At 38.2% G+C, this 16,539-nt stretch overlaps 1 protein-coding gene across 3 annotated transcripts in view; it reads left to right on the forward strand.

Moving 5' to 3' along the window:
* STRN (striatin) overlaps positions 1 to 16,539 on the forward strand; it is a 148,245-nt gene that overhangs the window by 97,255 nt on the left and 34,451 nt on the right. For all 3 annotated transcript variants that reach the window (XM_003416074.4, XM_023555275.2, XM_064277197.1), the window contains one exon: positions 11,259 to 11,394. In XM_003416074.4, coding sequence (XP_003416122.1) covers positions 11,259 to 11,394 — 136 coding nt within the window. The remainder of the gene's footprint in view (positions 1 to 11,258; positions 11,395 to 16,539) is intronic.

A 16,539-nucleotide genomic window follows, 5' to 3' on the forward strand; every position in this document is an offset into this window, starting at 1 on the left:
CCAGTTAATACGACTATTATTCAAATTTACGCACCAACCACTAATGCTAAAGATAGAGAAATTAAAGATTTTTACCAACTTTTGCAGTCTGAAATTGATCAAACATGCAATAAAGGTGCGTTGGTAATTACTGATGATTGGAATGCAAAAGTTGGGAACAAAAAAGAAGGATTGGTAGTTGGAAAATACAACCTTGGTGATAGAAACAACACTGGAGATTGCATGATAGAATTTTGGAAGACTAATGACTTACTCATTGGAAATACCTTTTTTCAACAACGTAATAGGCGACTATACATGTGGTCCTCACCAGATGGAATACATAGGAATCAAATCAACTCCATCTGTGAAAGAGAAGATAGAGAAGCTCAATATATCAGTCAAAACAAGGCCAGGGGCCTACTGTGGAACAGACCATTAGTTGCTCCTATGCAAGTTCAAGTTGAAGCTGAAGAAAATTAAACAAATCCACAAGCACCAAAATAAAACTTGAATATATCCCATCTGAATCTAGAGACCATCTCTAGAATAGGTATGACGCATTGAACACTAATGACCAGATGAGTTGTGTGATGACATCATACATGAAGAAAGCAAAAGGTCATTAAAAAGACAGGAAAGAAAGAAAAGACCAAAATAGATGTCAGGAGAGACTGTGAAACTTGCTTGTGAACGTAGAGTAGCTAACGCGAAAGGAAGAAATGATGAAGTAAAAGAGCTGAACGGAAGATTTCAGAGGACAGCTTGAGAAGACAAAAGAAAGTATTGTAATGAAATGTGTAGAGACCTGGAGTTAGAAAACCAAAACAGAAGAACATGCTTGACATTTCTCAAGTTCAAAGAACTGAAGAAAAAATTCAAGCTTCAAGTTGCAATATTGAAGGATTCCATGGGCAAAATATTGAACAATGTATGGGCGTCAGAAGAAGGTGGAAGGAATACATAGAGCCAGTGTACCAAAAAAGAATTGTTTAACCATCTTCCATTGAACCCTTTGCTGTCGAGTCAATTCCGACTTTTAGTGACCCTATAGGATAGAATAGAATTGCCTCATAGAGTTTCCATGAAGTGCTTCGTGGATTCGAACTGCTGACCTTTTGGTTAGCAACTGTAGCTCTTAACCACTACACCACCAGGGTTTCCATAACCATTTCAGGATGTAGCATGTAATCAAGAACCAATGGTACTGAAGGAAGAAGTCCAAGCTGCACTGAAGGGAATGGCGAAAAACAAGGCTCAGGAATTGACAGAATACCAATTGAGATGTTTCAACAAATGAATGTAACGCTGGAAGCACTTACTTATCTATGCCAAGAAATTTGGAGGGTAGCTACCTGGCCAACCAACTGGAAGAGATCCATGTTTGTGCCCATTCCAAAGAAAAGCGATCCAACATCATTACAAAGCTGCCAGACTACATCATAACTGCCAAACCGCGGAGAATTTACAACCTAAACCATCACAATAATTAAAAACAAAAACAATAGAGTTTTCATTCACTGGAAAGTTTAAAAGAGTAGAGGGTACAAACATGAAGATATAGAGTTTATGAAAGGAAAAGGAAATGTTAAAAAACCAGTTTAACTTTACATAGAGAAATAGAATCTTAAGTTGATCCTCCTTAATATTCCAAGAACTCTTGCATACACCTTTATGGCCGTATTATTATCATTTTAGTCTCCTCTTGTGTTAGATGTTTACATTTATGAAAGCAATCCTGATTTTAGATTTGAGTTCTTTATTTCTCTAAATATCAATCGTTATAAAATTAAAGTTAATTTTAAAAATCAAACTTAATTTAGTTAAATAATTAAATTTGTTAATTTAAATTAAATATGTGTAATTGTAGAATAATTTAAATTAGGCAGTTCCCCAGCATCAACCGATGGTACCGAAGGAAGAAGTCCAAGCTACACTGAAAGCATTGGTGAAAAACAAGGCTCCAGGAAGTGACAGAATACCAACTGAGATGTTTTAACCAACGGATGCAGCACTGGAGGTGCATACTTTCATATGCCAAGAAATATGGAAGACAGCTCACCTGGCCAACTGACTGAAAGAGATCCATATTTGTGCACGTTCCAAAAAAGATAATCCAACAGAACGTGTAAATTATCAAACAATATCATTAATAGCACAAGTAAAGTTTTGCTGAAGATAATTCAGAAGCACTTGCAGCAGTCCATCAACAGGAAACTGCCAGAAATTCAAGCTGGATTTAGAAGAAGACATGGAATGAGGCGTATCACTGCTCATGTGAGACGGATCTTGACTGAAAGCAGACAATACCAGGAAGTTGTTTACCTGTGTCTTATTGGCTATGCAGAGGCACTCAGCTGTGTGGTTCATAACAAATTATGAATAACATTGTGAAGAAAGGGAATTCCAGCTCACTTAATTGTGTTTGTGCAGAACCTGTACATTGACCAAGAAGCTGTCGTTTGAACAGAGCAAAGGGATATGCATGGTTTAAAATCAGGAAAGGTGCACGTCAGAGTTGTATCCTTTCACCATATTTAATCAGTTTGTATGCTGAGCAGATAATCCAGGAAGCTAAACTGTGAAGAAGAACATGGAATCAGGGTTGTAGGAAGACTGATGAACAACCTGCGATATTCAGATGCCACAACCTTGCTTGCTGAAAGTGAAGAGGACTTGAAGCACTTACTGATGAAGATCAAAGGATACAACCCTAAATACGGACTACACCTCAACATAAAGAAAACAAAAATCCTCACAAGCGGACCAATTAGCAGCATCATGATAAACGGAGAAAAGATCGAAGTTGTCAAGGATTTCATTTTACTTGGATCTGTAATCAATGCCCATGGAAGCAGTGGTCAAGAAATAAACAATGTATTACATTGGACAAATCTGCTGCAAAAGGCCTCTTTGAAGTGTTGAAAAGCAAAGATACCACTTTGAGGTCTAAGGTGTGCCTGACCCAAGCTATGGTATTTTTGGTCACCTCATATCTATGTCAATGCTAGACAATGAATAAGGAAGACCAAAGAAGAATTGATGCCTTTGAACTATGGTGCTAGTGGTGAAGAATATTGAATATACCATGGACTGCCAGAACAAACAGATCTGTTTTGGAAGAAGTACAGCCAGATTGCCTTAGAAGTGAGAATGGCAAGACGTTATCTCACATACTTTGGACATGTTATGAGGAGGCACCAGTCCCTGGAGAAGGACATCATGCTTGGTAAAGTAGAGGGTCAGTGAAAGAGGGGAAGATCCTCAGTGAGATGGATTGATGCAGTGGTTGCAACAGTAGCCTCAAACATAGCAACAATTATGAGGAATGGTGCAGGACTGGGCACTGTTTCGTTCCATTGTACATAGGGTCACTGTGAGTCAGAACTGACTTGACGGCATCTAATAACAATAACACCAACAGTTGTGGTAATTAGTATTGGTGAATCTGTATCAATAACTTTTTTGAGAATGAAGTAGTATTTAAAGGTAAAGAAGGAGCGATACATGGAAATTACAGTTTACGAGTAATAATAGTCCATAAAACATTACTAAAGATTCTGTATGGTCTGGTATCGGAGGAGTGACACCATGAATTACTGCACTAGGTGACACCAGCCCTACTAACACCACTGATATCAGGCAAACTAAACCTGTAGCCAGAAGCCTGGGTTTAAATCCCAGTTCTGCCGCTGATTATCTGTGCTTCTTAATAGTTTATCTTAGTTTTATTAGTTTGTAAAATGGACATTATAGCTTATCCCCATAGGATTTTGTGAGGAAAAAATGAAACAGTATGTATGAAAATGATTTAACTATAAAGTGCTCTCTAAGTTTTTTTTTTTTTTTTAAGTATAATCTGTGTGCTTCAGACTTGTTCTCTGGGCCACCGTTCAGTAGTGCTCTGCTGATGCAGTCCTGCCATGGGTATTACTGGAGCTTTAGGCAATCATCCACAGTTTTTTTCTTATTCAAAGAAGTCAATAACATGTCTTAATTTACTGTAGTAAAAGAAAAATCAGTGAGCTGTATAGACAATGACAGGGAAAATGAATTTTTTAATCACTACCCAGTCTTTAAGGAGCCCTGGTGGCATGTTGTTTAAGCACTGGGCTGCTAACCAGTGGCTCTGCGAGAGAAAGACTTGGAGATCTGCTTCCATAAAGATTACAGCCAAGAAAACTCCATGGGGCAGTCACAGGGGCTTGCTGTGAGTTGAAATCTACTTGAGGTCACATAACAACAGCAACAGTGGTATCAAAGCCAAACCAAACCTTAAGCTGTTGTGTCGATTGTGGCTCACAGCAGCCCTGTAGGACTCCCCCTTAGGGTTTCCAAGGAGCGGCTGGTGGATTAGGACTGCCAGCCTTTTGGTTAGCAGCTAAACGCTTAACCACTGTGCCACCAGCGCCCCAACAATGGTATACTCCTTTAAATTTTGTCAGATAAACTTCCGGACTGCTTTCCATAAAGGTTATACCAGTTTACTCTTGCACCAGGAGTACGTGTGCCATTTTCCCCGTATCCTCAGTGATGCTAGATGTTTGACAGTCTGATAGGGAGAACATTTGCCTGTTTCTTTGGTTAATGCGTTAATATGTTGAGCATATTTTCTTGTCCTTAATATTATAATAATGAGCAACATTTTTCTTGTGCGTAATGACTCATTTCTTCTGTGAATTGTCTGTTTCATGTTCTCTCACATTTTTTGTGTGGTTTGTCTTATAGAATCCTTTTACATGTGGAGGCGTGGAGCCTTTACATGATATATGTGTGGATAGCTAGACAGAGAGAAGTGTGTGTGTGTGTATCCATCCATTCTCCATTTCTTAGTAAAGTGCCATCCTAAAGGTCAGGAGGATACAGTTGTTGTTAGGCTTGTTAACAAAGGTTCACGGAGTGAGGTTATGTCCAATCAGACAGATTCAGAATTTTTACCTCTCTCTAATAAATTCCTTTTATCATTAAATTATGAGCCTGTATCCCTATTGAAGCTTTTTGCCTTAAAGTCTGTTTTATCTCATATTAATGTTCCTACCTGGCTTTCTTTTGGAATAACTCATTCCATCCCGTTATTCTCCCTTCCTCTTCCCCATTATTGTAAATAATAGCTTACTGGAAATAGGTTTTGCAGCTTTAGATTTTAGTGTCGGCAAGTCCATCAAATTTCCTTAGAAAGATAGTTTTTATGTTTTATCTGGATGAAAAAACATGCATATTACATAGGATGGTTTTATGTACCTGTTTTGGGGGCTGATCATAGAAAAAGATGCGTCCACAAGATGGCAGTGTTGCACAACAAGCTATTTTTTTGGCGTTGATGGAATGACAGTTGGAATGCAGGGATAGTACTCCATAGCAGGAGGCCCTCCAGAGGCAAATTGTGCTAGAAGCCACCACAAGGGGAAGAAAGCAAGAGAACTCCTGGGTGGGGGAGGGGTGTCACACGTCCTAAGTGATGTCCCTCAAACAGCAAGTTGGGTAGTCTGTGGGTCAGAGAGCTCTAAAGAGCAGCAGCGGGGAGTCTTTGTACCTGCAGTCTTCATCCAATCTCTGGCTAGCAAATGTTCGGGCAGTTTTGCTGGGTATTCAAAGCAGACAGGCTCTGAATAACTAAAGAGCTGCTTGTTCAGACTATTTTTAAAACAATTGGATGTGCAAAAATTTGAGTTTGGCACCAGCAGGCAGGCAGGCAAGCTTTTTGGACTTACGGGCCTTAGCTTGATATGAAGAAACTGATAACCTGGGGCCAGTACATGGAGGCCATCTTTGACTCATTTACAGAACAATACATTATCTCTGCACCACCTTAACAATTTTTTTTTAATAGATAGCCAAGGTAAGAACAATCCAGTTAGGTCACTAGCAGGTGACCTCATGGATGATCCTTGTACTTCTAACCTCCTCCCCCAGTACTGTTGACTACCAATTCATTTTCCGTTTAGGAGAGTTTATTTTGCTCAAATTCCCACCGCAGGGGTATATTCACATCTTGTCTTTTTTTGTCCTGCCAGTTTGTCGTACTGTGGGGGCTTGCGTGTTGCTGTGATGCTGGAAGCTATGCCACTGGTATTCAGATACCAGCAGGGTCAACCGTGGAGGACGGGTTTCAGCTGAGCTTCCAGACTAAGACAGACTAGGAAGAAGGACCCGGCAGTGAATTCTGAAAAGCATTAGCCAGTGAAAACCTTAGGAATAGCAGTGGAACACTGTCTAATATAGTGCTGAAAGATGAGCCCCCCAGGTTGAAAGGCACTCATAAGATAACTGGGGAAGCGCTGCCTCCTCAAGTAGAGTCAACCTTAATGTCGTGGATGGGGTAAAGCTTCCGGGACCTTCATTGGCTGATACGACATGACTCAAAATGAGAAGAAACAGCTGCAAGCATCCATTAATGATTGGAACCTGGAATGTAAGAAGTATGAATCTAGGATAATTGGATATCACCAAAAATGAAATGGAATTCATAAACATTGATATCCTAGGCATTAGTGAGCTGAAATGGACTGGTACTGGCCATTTTGAATCAGACAATCATATAGCCTACTATGCTGGGAATGACAACTTGAATAAGCATGGTGTTGCATTCATTGTCAAAAAGAACATTTCAAGATGTATCCTAAAGTACAACGCTGTCAGTGATAGGATAATATCCATACACCTACAAGGAAGACCAGTTAATACGACTGTTATTCAAATTTACGCACCAACCACTAGGGCCAAAGATGAAGAAATTGAAGATTTTTTCAGCTGCTGCAGTCTGAAATTGATCGAACATGCAATCAAGATGCATTGATAATTACTGGCGATTGGAATGCAAAAGTTGGAAACAAAGAAGACGTATCAGAAGTTGGAAAATATGGCCTTGGTGATAGAAACAATGCCGGAGATAGAATGATAGAATTTTGCAAGACCAATGAATTCTTCATTTGCAAATACCTTTTTTCACCAACAGAAACGGCGGCTATACATGTGGATCTCACCAGATGGAACACACAGAAATCAAACTGACTACATCTGTGGAAAGAGATGATGGAAAAGCTCAATATCATCAGTCAGAACAAGGCCAGGGGCCGACTGTGGAACAGACCATCAATTGCTCATATGCAAGTTCAAGCTGAAACTGAGTTAAATCAGAGTGAGTCCATAAGAGCCAAAATATGACCTTGAGTATATCCCACCTGAATTTAGAGGCCATCTTAAGAATAGATTTGATGCACTGAGCACTAGTGACCGAAGACCAGATGAGTTGTGGAATGATATCAAGGACATCATACATGAAGAAAGCAAGAGGTCACTGAAAAGACAGGAAAGAAAGAAAAGACCAAGATGGATGTCACAGGAGACTGAAACTTGCTCTCGAACGTTGAGCAGCTAAAGCAAAAGGAAGAATTGATGAAGTAAGAGAACTGAACAGAAGATTTCAAAGGGCATCTAGAGAAGACAAAGTAAAGTATTATAACGACATGTGCAAAGAGCTGGAGATAAAAAACCAAAAGGGAAGAACACACTCGGCATTTCTCAAGCTGAAAGAACTGAAGAAAAAATTCAAGTCTTGAGTTGCAGTAGTGAAGGATTCCATGGGAAAAATATTAAACAATACAGGAACCATCAAAAGAAGATGGAAGGAATACACAGAGTCATTATACCAAAAAGAATTAGTCGATGTTCAGCCATTTCAAGAGGTGGCATATGATCAGGAACCGATGGTACTCAAGAAAGTGCAAGCTGCTCTGAGGCATTGGCAAAAAACAATGCTCCAGGAATTGATGGAATATCAATTGAGATGTTTCAACAAACAGATGCAGCGCTGGAGGTGCTTCCTCGTCTATGCCAAGAAATATGGAAGACAGCTTCCCGGCCAACTGACTGGAAGAGATCCATATTTATGCCTATTCCCAAAAAAGGTGACCCAACCGAATGTGGAAATTATAGAACAATACCATTAATATCACACGCAAGCAAAAGTTGGCTGAAGATCATTCAAAAATGGCTGCAGCAGTGTATCGACAGGTAACTGCCAGAAATTCAGGCCGGTTTCAGAAGAGGACGTGGCACCAGGGATATCATTGCTGATGTCAGATGGATCCTGGCTGAAAGCAGAGAATACCGGAAGGATGTTTACCCGTGTTTTATTGACTATGCAAAGGCATCTGACTGTGTGGATCATAACAAACTATGGATAACATTGCAAAGAATGGGAATTCCAGAACTCTTAATTGTGCTCATGAGGAACCTTTACATAGATCAAGAGGCAGTTGTTCGGGCACAGCAAGGGGATACTGATTGGTTTAAAGTCAGGAAAGGTGTGTGTCAGGGTTGTATCCTTTCACCATACCTATTTAATCTGTGTGCTGAGCAAATAATACGAGAAGCTGGACTGTATGAAGAAGAACAGGGCATCAGGATTGGAGGGAGATTCATTAACAACCTGCATTATGCGGATGACACAGCCTTGCTTGCTGAAAGTGAAGAGGACTTGAAGCACTTATTGATGAAGATCAAAGACCACAGCCTTCAGTATGGATTGCAGCTCAACATCAAGAAAACAAAAATCCTCACAACTGGACCAATGAGCAACATCATGATAAACGGAGAGAAGATTGAAATTGTCAAGGATTTCATTTTACTTGCATCCACAATCAACAGCCATGGAAGCAGCAGTCAAGAAATCAAAAGATGCATTGCATTGGGTAAATCTGCCGCAAAGGACCTCTTCAAAGTGTTGAAGAGGAAAGATGTCACCTTGATGAAGACTAAGGTGTGCCTGACCCAAGCTATGGCATTTTCTATCACATTATATGCATGTGAAAGCTGGAGAGTGAATAAGGAAGACCGAAGAATTGATGCCTTTGAATTGTGGTGTTGGCGAAGAGTACTGAATATACACTATGGACTGCCAAAAGAATGAACAAATCTGTCTTAGAAGAAGTATAGCCAGGATGCTTCTTAGATGCAAGGATGGCTAAGCTGCATCTTACATTCTTTGGACATGTTATCAGGAGGGATCTGTCCCTGGAGAAGGACATCATGCTTGGTAGAGTACAGGGTCAGCGGAAAAGAGGAAGACCTTCAGCGGGGTGTTTGGATACAGTGACTGCAACAATGAGCTCAAGCATAATGATTTTAAGGATGGCTCAGGACCGGGCAGTGTTTCCTTCTGTTGTGCGTAGGGTCGCTGTGAGTCACAACCGACTTGATGGCACCTAACAACTACAACAACACAGACGAGGGGAAGAGTATAGGGGCATGGAAGTTAGTTTACCTTTCTTAACATTAAGATGTGAAAAGGGTTATTGATAATCAACTATCAGGAAGGAGATAAATACTGGTTCTTTCTCTTTGCTATACTGTATCTCAGATACTGTACTAACGTCCTTGCTGCCTTATCTTCCTGCTTATCTTCATTCTTTGTAAGGTTATACTGAGATGAGGCCTAGGAACAGATTTTTTCCTGAGTTGATGTTTACTCGGTACCATATTTAGCAATAAGGAATGTTGACAATACGTTCATACTTTCACTTTGAGATTCCAGATACTTCTGGATTGTCCCTGCCTTTTCGTGGGGGGCGGTGGGGGGCAGTGAGAACAAGGACTTTGCATCTCAAGATGTTGGTGTTGGTCTCTCTGAATTTATAGCTGGGGGTCTCATCAGGGTCAGGGAAAGGGAGGGATCAAGCCTTTAGGTTAGAAGCATAAGGATTAGTCAGTACTCTTGCATTTGATACTATGAGGATCAGAGTCTTCTGTTGGTATAAGTCGTCAGAAACACTTTTCTGCCTTAGTCTGGCCGCGTAGGAAAGATTAGAACAGGTTATGGACATATGGTTGTAAATACAGAGTATTGCACATTCAGCGTGAATTTTCTGTTCACAGTCTGCCAAACTGATGGTGTTCTTTTTGTTTGTTTAACAGATTTGTTAGATAGTTGATTGGGACATGCTGTAAACATAAAAGTGTATGTTGATTTTATTGAAGTGTTCCAAATTGTTAACAAATTATTCCAGCATTGTTAAATAATTCTTGATTTCTCCTATTTAGTTTCATATATAACAAGATAGCTAAGATAGGTTTATTCTAGTGTGCCAGCTCTGTTCCGTTGGCAGTGGCTTCCCGGAGTGTTGCTTTGAGAAGGATTTCTGAGACTGTATCTGGTCTCAGATGATAAGTGCTATTATTAATAAGTGGTACTAGTTGAGCCTGGTAACAAGGCTACATAAACCAGGTATTTGTTATCTCTTAGGGTCTATTTCTGGGCATTCTTGCCTTTTCTAGCCTGTCTGTTGAACCTCTATAATTTTAAACTACTCATAAGTGTCCTTGTTGAAGTTTGATTAGGTCATGTTAGTCTCAATTTGCGTGAAGTGAAGAAGCTAAAATCTTGAAAAGTTAAAATATTGAGTCTGTTTTATTTAAAGAAACTTCAAACCAGTCATCCTAATTTCTTTGAGTGTCTGGTGGTGGAGGTGACCAAGAGGAGGTTATTCATGAAGTGCATTGGCATATAGAGCAAAGAAACCACATCTACTCCTAAATGTATACAAATGAGTCATAATAGCCCATATCAGATTTGCTAATTAATCTAAGTCAGATCTCAACTCTAAGAGGTCAAAATTTTAGGAAAAATAATTGAATATAGATAGAGTTATTAAAGAAAATTGATGCAAGGTTAGGACAGCAGAAATAATGCAAACCTTTTTCCCCCTACCTTATAAATCTTGAGGCATGTGTTTTGGAGTTTGTAGCATTCATGGTTTTAGGTTTTGTGATGTAGTAGAGTTAAAATTTATCATGGTCGTATTCTGTAAAAATTTTGAAATGTTTTATAAACTGTCTCATCTTTTGGTTAGATTAGAATGTCTGCAAACTGCAGAGACTGCATCCAAGAAGTGTAAAATTTGTATGTGATCCTCATAATTCAGTATGTCAGAGACATTTTTCATCTGTCTGTGATTTCCGTGGTAAATTGGTGTCTTATATTTCAATAATTTCAGTATATAGTTCAATTAATTCGTTTATTTAAAGCAATTCATGATACCTGATATTGAACAAAGTTTACTGTTTTAAAATGTATAATGCATGTCTTTTCCAAATGATAATCTGTGTTTTTCACTGAGTCGTGTAGGTATACAATTATTTAACACAACAAAAATACACTTTCTGAAAAAGAAAATAATCGATTGTGTTTTCCCATGCAATTGTAAAGGGACACCATCTTCGTTATTTAAATCTGTAATCTATCTTAGTATTTTAATGTAGCATTTTGTTTTTTTCATTAGATTGTTAGGAAAAAAATACTGCCTGACAGCAGTGAAGATAGAGATACAAAAGAAGCTCTAAAGGAGTTTGACTTCTTGGTTACATCAGACGAAGGAGACAGTGAATCTAGAAGTGCCGGCGACGGAACAGACTGGGGTAAGGGAGCATGGCGGTTTCAACCAGAGAGGTTAATAAAACGGACGTTTTCCAACAGGGCAGCATCTTAAAGGACCCTTGAAATCTCTTATAATGTTGAAATGTTGAACTTCCTGTAGACTTTTTACTGTTGTCATCTCTTGATATCCAGTGTTTGTGTGTTTAAAGAATGTTGTTTAACTAGTTACCTAATCTTTTTTATTATAAACAGTCCCGTCTGAGAAGAATTTGTATTCATATACATATTATTATTTGTTTTCTGCCTAGAGAATAGAATTTGCAAATCTAGATTTTGTGGTTGTTGAGTATGAGGAGGTAAGAGAGAATTTTAGAGATCTTATGCCTGGCATCCTCTATGCAAAAAAGAACTGGAAGTTGGAAAGTTACTCATTCTAGTCAGGTTTTGTCAGTTTGTACAAGACATAGAATTATTTTTCTCAAATTGTTTTAAAAGAATTTAACATTTTAAACATAAAACAGGAGTTAAAACTTCTAATAGGTCATCTAGTAGTTTGGAAATGCATTATCCCTGTCAATAAAGTAGGATTGTGATAAATTCTTCAAAAGTAATTGATTCCATTGTGTGTGTGTGTGTGAGGGAGAGAGAGAGAGAATTTTCTGTTGAAGTTGAGGAATTCCATAACTTAATTCATAATCCTGTGTACTTTAAGGACAGGTTAAGGTTAGAACATCAGTAACTATCCTCATTTCTCCTTGGGGCTTTCCTTAGGGGCCAGCTTAAAACATGTTGACATTAAAACCCTGAATGCTGTATTCATTAAAACAATGGATGAAGCAATTTTTTTCCACAGCCGTAATTTTTCTACTGCACAATCTAGTTCTGCTGATGATCTGATACAACTTCCTACTTTGAAGTTTTTTTCAGCCCGATAGCAAGGGATATTTCTTCTTTGTTTTTGAAGTTGAAAGTTTACCGTGTCCTGTACATTTCGTGTTAAATAAAATTGCACAATTTCCTCATGAAGGGTTTAGGAAGCTGGTTTTCCATCAAAGTAAATACATTGAGGAAAAGTAAGAATGAAAAGTTCCTTGTTTCTATTCAGCTGTATAGCTAACTCACTAGGCTTTCACTTAGCAACTGACATGTTAACTGCTGGCCTCCTGCTCCTGTGATCTAAAATCAGATCACATTAAGACTTATTTAGAAAGGAATTAAGAATTTCTTGCTCCTTTGAGATAAAAGAGATGGATGTGGTTTCCCCTTTTTTTAAGTGCAGAGCAGATTTTGCACTTTAGGCACATAAATTCTGCAGTATTCACACATCCATGGATGTGAATATGACTAACTTAGTATGCCTTCACAGGTTTGTTAAATAGCCCAGTGCAATAGGAATTACTTATATATTCATTTACTAAACCTTATATTTAACAAGTTTTTAAAGTTGAACATTATTTGGTAACCTTTAACTTTTAACTGGAAAATATTTGTTACACATTTTCTGCCACCAAGAAGTTAGAGTCACTGAACTTAGCCCTTGTACAGAGGAAATAAGATTACATATTAAAATTTGGTAATGAGATCTACTTTTATGGCTTGTGTTTTAGGATAGCAGAGAGTTAAGATACAAACGTGTCGAAGGTTAAATTATTTCCATTTCTCTATTTTGAATTATTTCACTTTTAAGCACTTAACCAAACTAGATTTCAAATCCTGTCTTTTGTTTTGCATCTGTAAAAAAGTAGTTTGCAATTTTCTGACAGCCCTCGATGTGATTTTAGGATGCATTGATTTGCTAATTAGAAAGTTATAAAATATTTACTTATTTCAATACAAATTCATGTCATTGTAGATACAGCTGTATAGAAGCCTTAGTTAAAATATACTAAAGCACTAATGAGCTGATAATTTAGAATTTTAACATTAAATTTTCTGTTAAATTTAAATAAGGTATTGATTCTTTTGCTAATCTTTGAGAATTTTAACTAAAACACGTAAACTGTAGAGGAGTCGTTTTAAAAAAAGTCGCCGTTAGAAAAGGTAACTGATGGTGTGTGTTGAAGTTATTTTTTTATTAGAATTTTTATTCACCTTTATTCAGGCAACTACTTTAAATGTAGATTGTGTATTATACTTTCAAGAACTAAAGTTGATATTGAATGATAAATCAGCTAAAATTATAAACCTTGATGATTTTTTTGGTATAAAGTAAATTTTAAAAATTGGATGTGTATATGAAAAACAAATATTGATAAAGATATCTTGATTCTCAGTTAAAATATATAGCTATTTTATATAACTATTTCATTTATGTATGTAACTATTACATAAATAAGTTTGTATTAGAATTTTTATGAAGATAGTTTAGGTTGAGACTAATGGTTTGTACTGATTGCTTTTCCCCCTTTGAAACTCAAGAACATTTTGGTAGATTGTTTAAATAGATCCCCAGTGGCCTAATGTTTGAGCAAATATTTATTTATTGAAAGAATGTAATATTGCTAATCATTTTGCCATTGTTTTAAGATTATAAAAACTTGCACTGTTTTCAAAAGATCAAACAAGAAACAAGTGGTTTCTTGTTTGAAATAGATTTTCATTTAATATTTTGTCCGTTAAGATAATAACATGATATAAAATTGTTTTGTAGGGTTATTCATTATTATTTAGATGTGGATATACCACTAGTAAAATCTTATAAGACGAGAACACACATAATACTTTTGGCTAAAATGAAGAACTTTTTAATATTTTTAGTTGTGAACATTGGAATACTAATTTATTTTTATTGTACTTTAGATGAAGATTTACAGAGCAAATTAGTTTCTCATTAAACAATCAATATACATATTGTTTTATGACATTGGTTGCCGGTGCCATGACATGTAAACGCTTTCCCCTTCTCGACCTTTGGTTCCCCGCTGCCAGTTTTCCTGTCCCTTTCTGTCTTCTTGTCCTTGCCCCTGAGCTGGTGTGCCCATTTAGTCTGATTTTGTTTTATGTCGTCGTCGTCGTTAGGTGCCGTCAAGTCAGTTCTGACTCATAGCGACCCTGTGCACAACAGAATGAAACACTGCCTGGTCCTGTGCCATCCTTAAAATTGTTGTTACGCTTGAGCTCATTGTTGCAGCCACTGTGTCAGTCCACCTCGTTGAGGGTCTTCCTCATTTCCACTGACCCTGTACTTTGCCAAGCATGATGTCCTTCTCCATGGACTGATACTTCCTGACAACATGTCCAGAGTATGTAAGACCCAGTATGTCTGTCTTTCCTTCTAAGGAGCATTCTGGTTGCACTTCTTCCAAGACAAATTTGTTCGTTCTTTTGGCAGTCCATGGTATGTTCAGTATTCTTTGCCAACACCACAATTCAAAGGCATCAATTCTTCGTTCTTCCTTATTCATTATCCAGCTTTCACATGCATATGATGTGATTGAAAATACCATGGCTTGGGTCAGGTGCACCCTAGTCTTCAAGGTGACATCTTTGCTCTTCAGCACTTTGAAGAGGTCCTTCGCGGCAGATTTACCCAATGCAGTGCGTCATTGGATTTCTTGACTGCTGCTTCCATGGCTGTTGATTGTGGATGCAAGTAAAATGAAATCTTTGACAACTTCAACCTTTTCTCCGTTTATCATGATGTTGTTTATTGGTCCAGTTGTGAGGATTTTTGTTTTCTTGATGTTGAGGTGCAATCCATACTGAAGGCTGTGGTCTTTGATCTTCATCAGTAAGTGCTTCAAGTCCTCTTCACTTTCAGCAAGCAAGGTTGTGTCATCTGCATAACGCAGGTTGTTAATGAATCTCCCTCCAATCCTGATGCCCCGTTCTTCTTCCTATAGTCCAGCTTCTTGTATTATTTGCTCAGCATACAGATTGAATAGGTATGGTGAAAGAATACAACCCTGATACACACCTTTCCTGACTTTAAACCAATCAATATCCCCTTGTTCTGTCTGAACAACCACCTCTTGATCTATGTAAAGGTTCCTCATGAGCACAATTAAGTGTTCTGGAATTCCCATTCTTCACAGTGTTACCCAGTGATCCACACAGTCAGATGCCTTTGCATTGTCAATAAAACACGGGTAAATATCTTTCTTGTATTCTCTGGTTTCAGCCAGGATCCATCTGACATTAGCAATGATATCCCTGGATCCACGTCTTTTTCTGAAACCAGCCTGAATTTCTGGCAGTTACCTGCCGATATACTGCTGCAGCCATTTTTTGAATGATCTTCAGCAAAATTTTACTTGTGTGTGATATTAATGGTATTGTTCTATAATTTCCGCATTCGGTTGGATCACCTTTCTTGGGAATAGGCATAAATATGAATCTCTTCCAATCAGTTGGCCAGGAAGCTGTCTTCCATATTTCTTGGCATAGACAAGTGAGCACCTCCAGCGCTGAATCCGTTTTTTGAAACATCTCAATTGATATTCCATCAATTCCTAGAGCCTTGTTTTTCACCATAGGGTCACTGCGAGTCAGAATTGACTCCACAGCAATGGGTTTGTTTTGTTTTTTGTGTGTTTGTTTTTTGCCAGTGCCTTCAGAGCAGCTTGGAAGTCTTCCTTTAGTACCATCGGTTCCTGATCATATACTGCCTCTTGAAATGGTTGAACATCGACTAATTCTTTTTGGTACAATGACTCTGTGTATTCCTTCCATCTTCTTTTGATGCTTCCTGCATCGTTTAACAATTTCCCCATAGAATCCTTCACTATGGCAACATTGAGGCTTGAATTTTTTCCTTAGTTCTTTCAGCTTGAGAAACGCCGAGTGCGTTCTTCCCTTTTGGTTTTCCATCTCCAGCTCTTTGCATGTGTCATTATAATACTTTACTTTGTCTTCTAGAGCCGCCCTTTGAAATCTTCTGTTCAGTTCTTTTACTTTGTCATTTCTTCCTTTCGCTTTACAAGCTCGACGTTTGTGAGCATGTTTCAGAGTCTCCTCTGACTTCCATATTGGTCTTTTCTTTCTTTCCTGTCTTTTCAATGACCTCTTGCTTCATGTATGATGTCCTTGATGTCATTCCGTGACTCGTCTGGTCATCGGTCACTAGTGTTCAATGCGTCAAATCTATTCTTCACATGGTCTCTAAATTCAGGTGAGACATACTCAAGGTCATATTGTGGCTCTCTTGGACCTGCTCTGATTTTCTTCAGTTTTAGTTTGAACTTGCA

Source organism: Loxodonta africana, chromosome 26 (assembly GCF_030014295.1).
Source record: "Loxodonta africana isolate mLoxAfr1 chromosome 26, mLoxAfr1.hap2, whole genome shotgun sequence".
In the NCBI taxonomy this organism is placed as follows: Eukaryota; Metazoa; Chordata; class Mammalia; order Proboscidea; family Elephantidae; genus Loxodonta; species Loxodonta africana.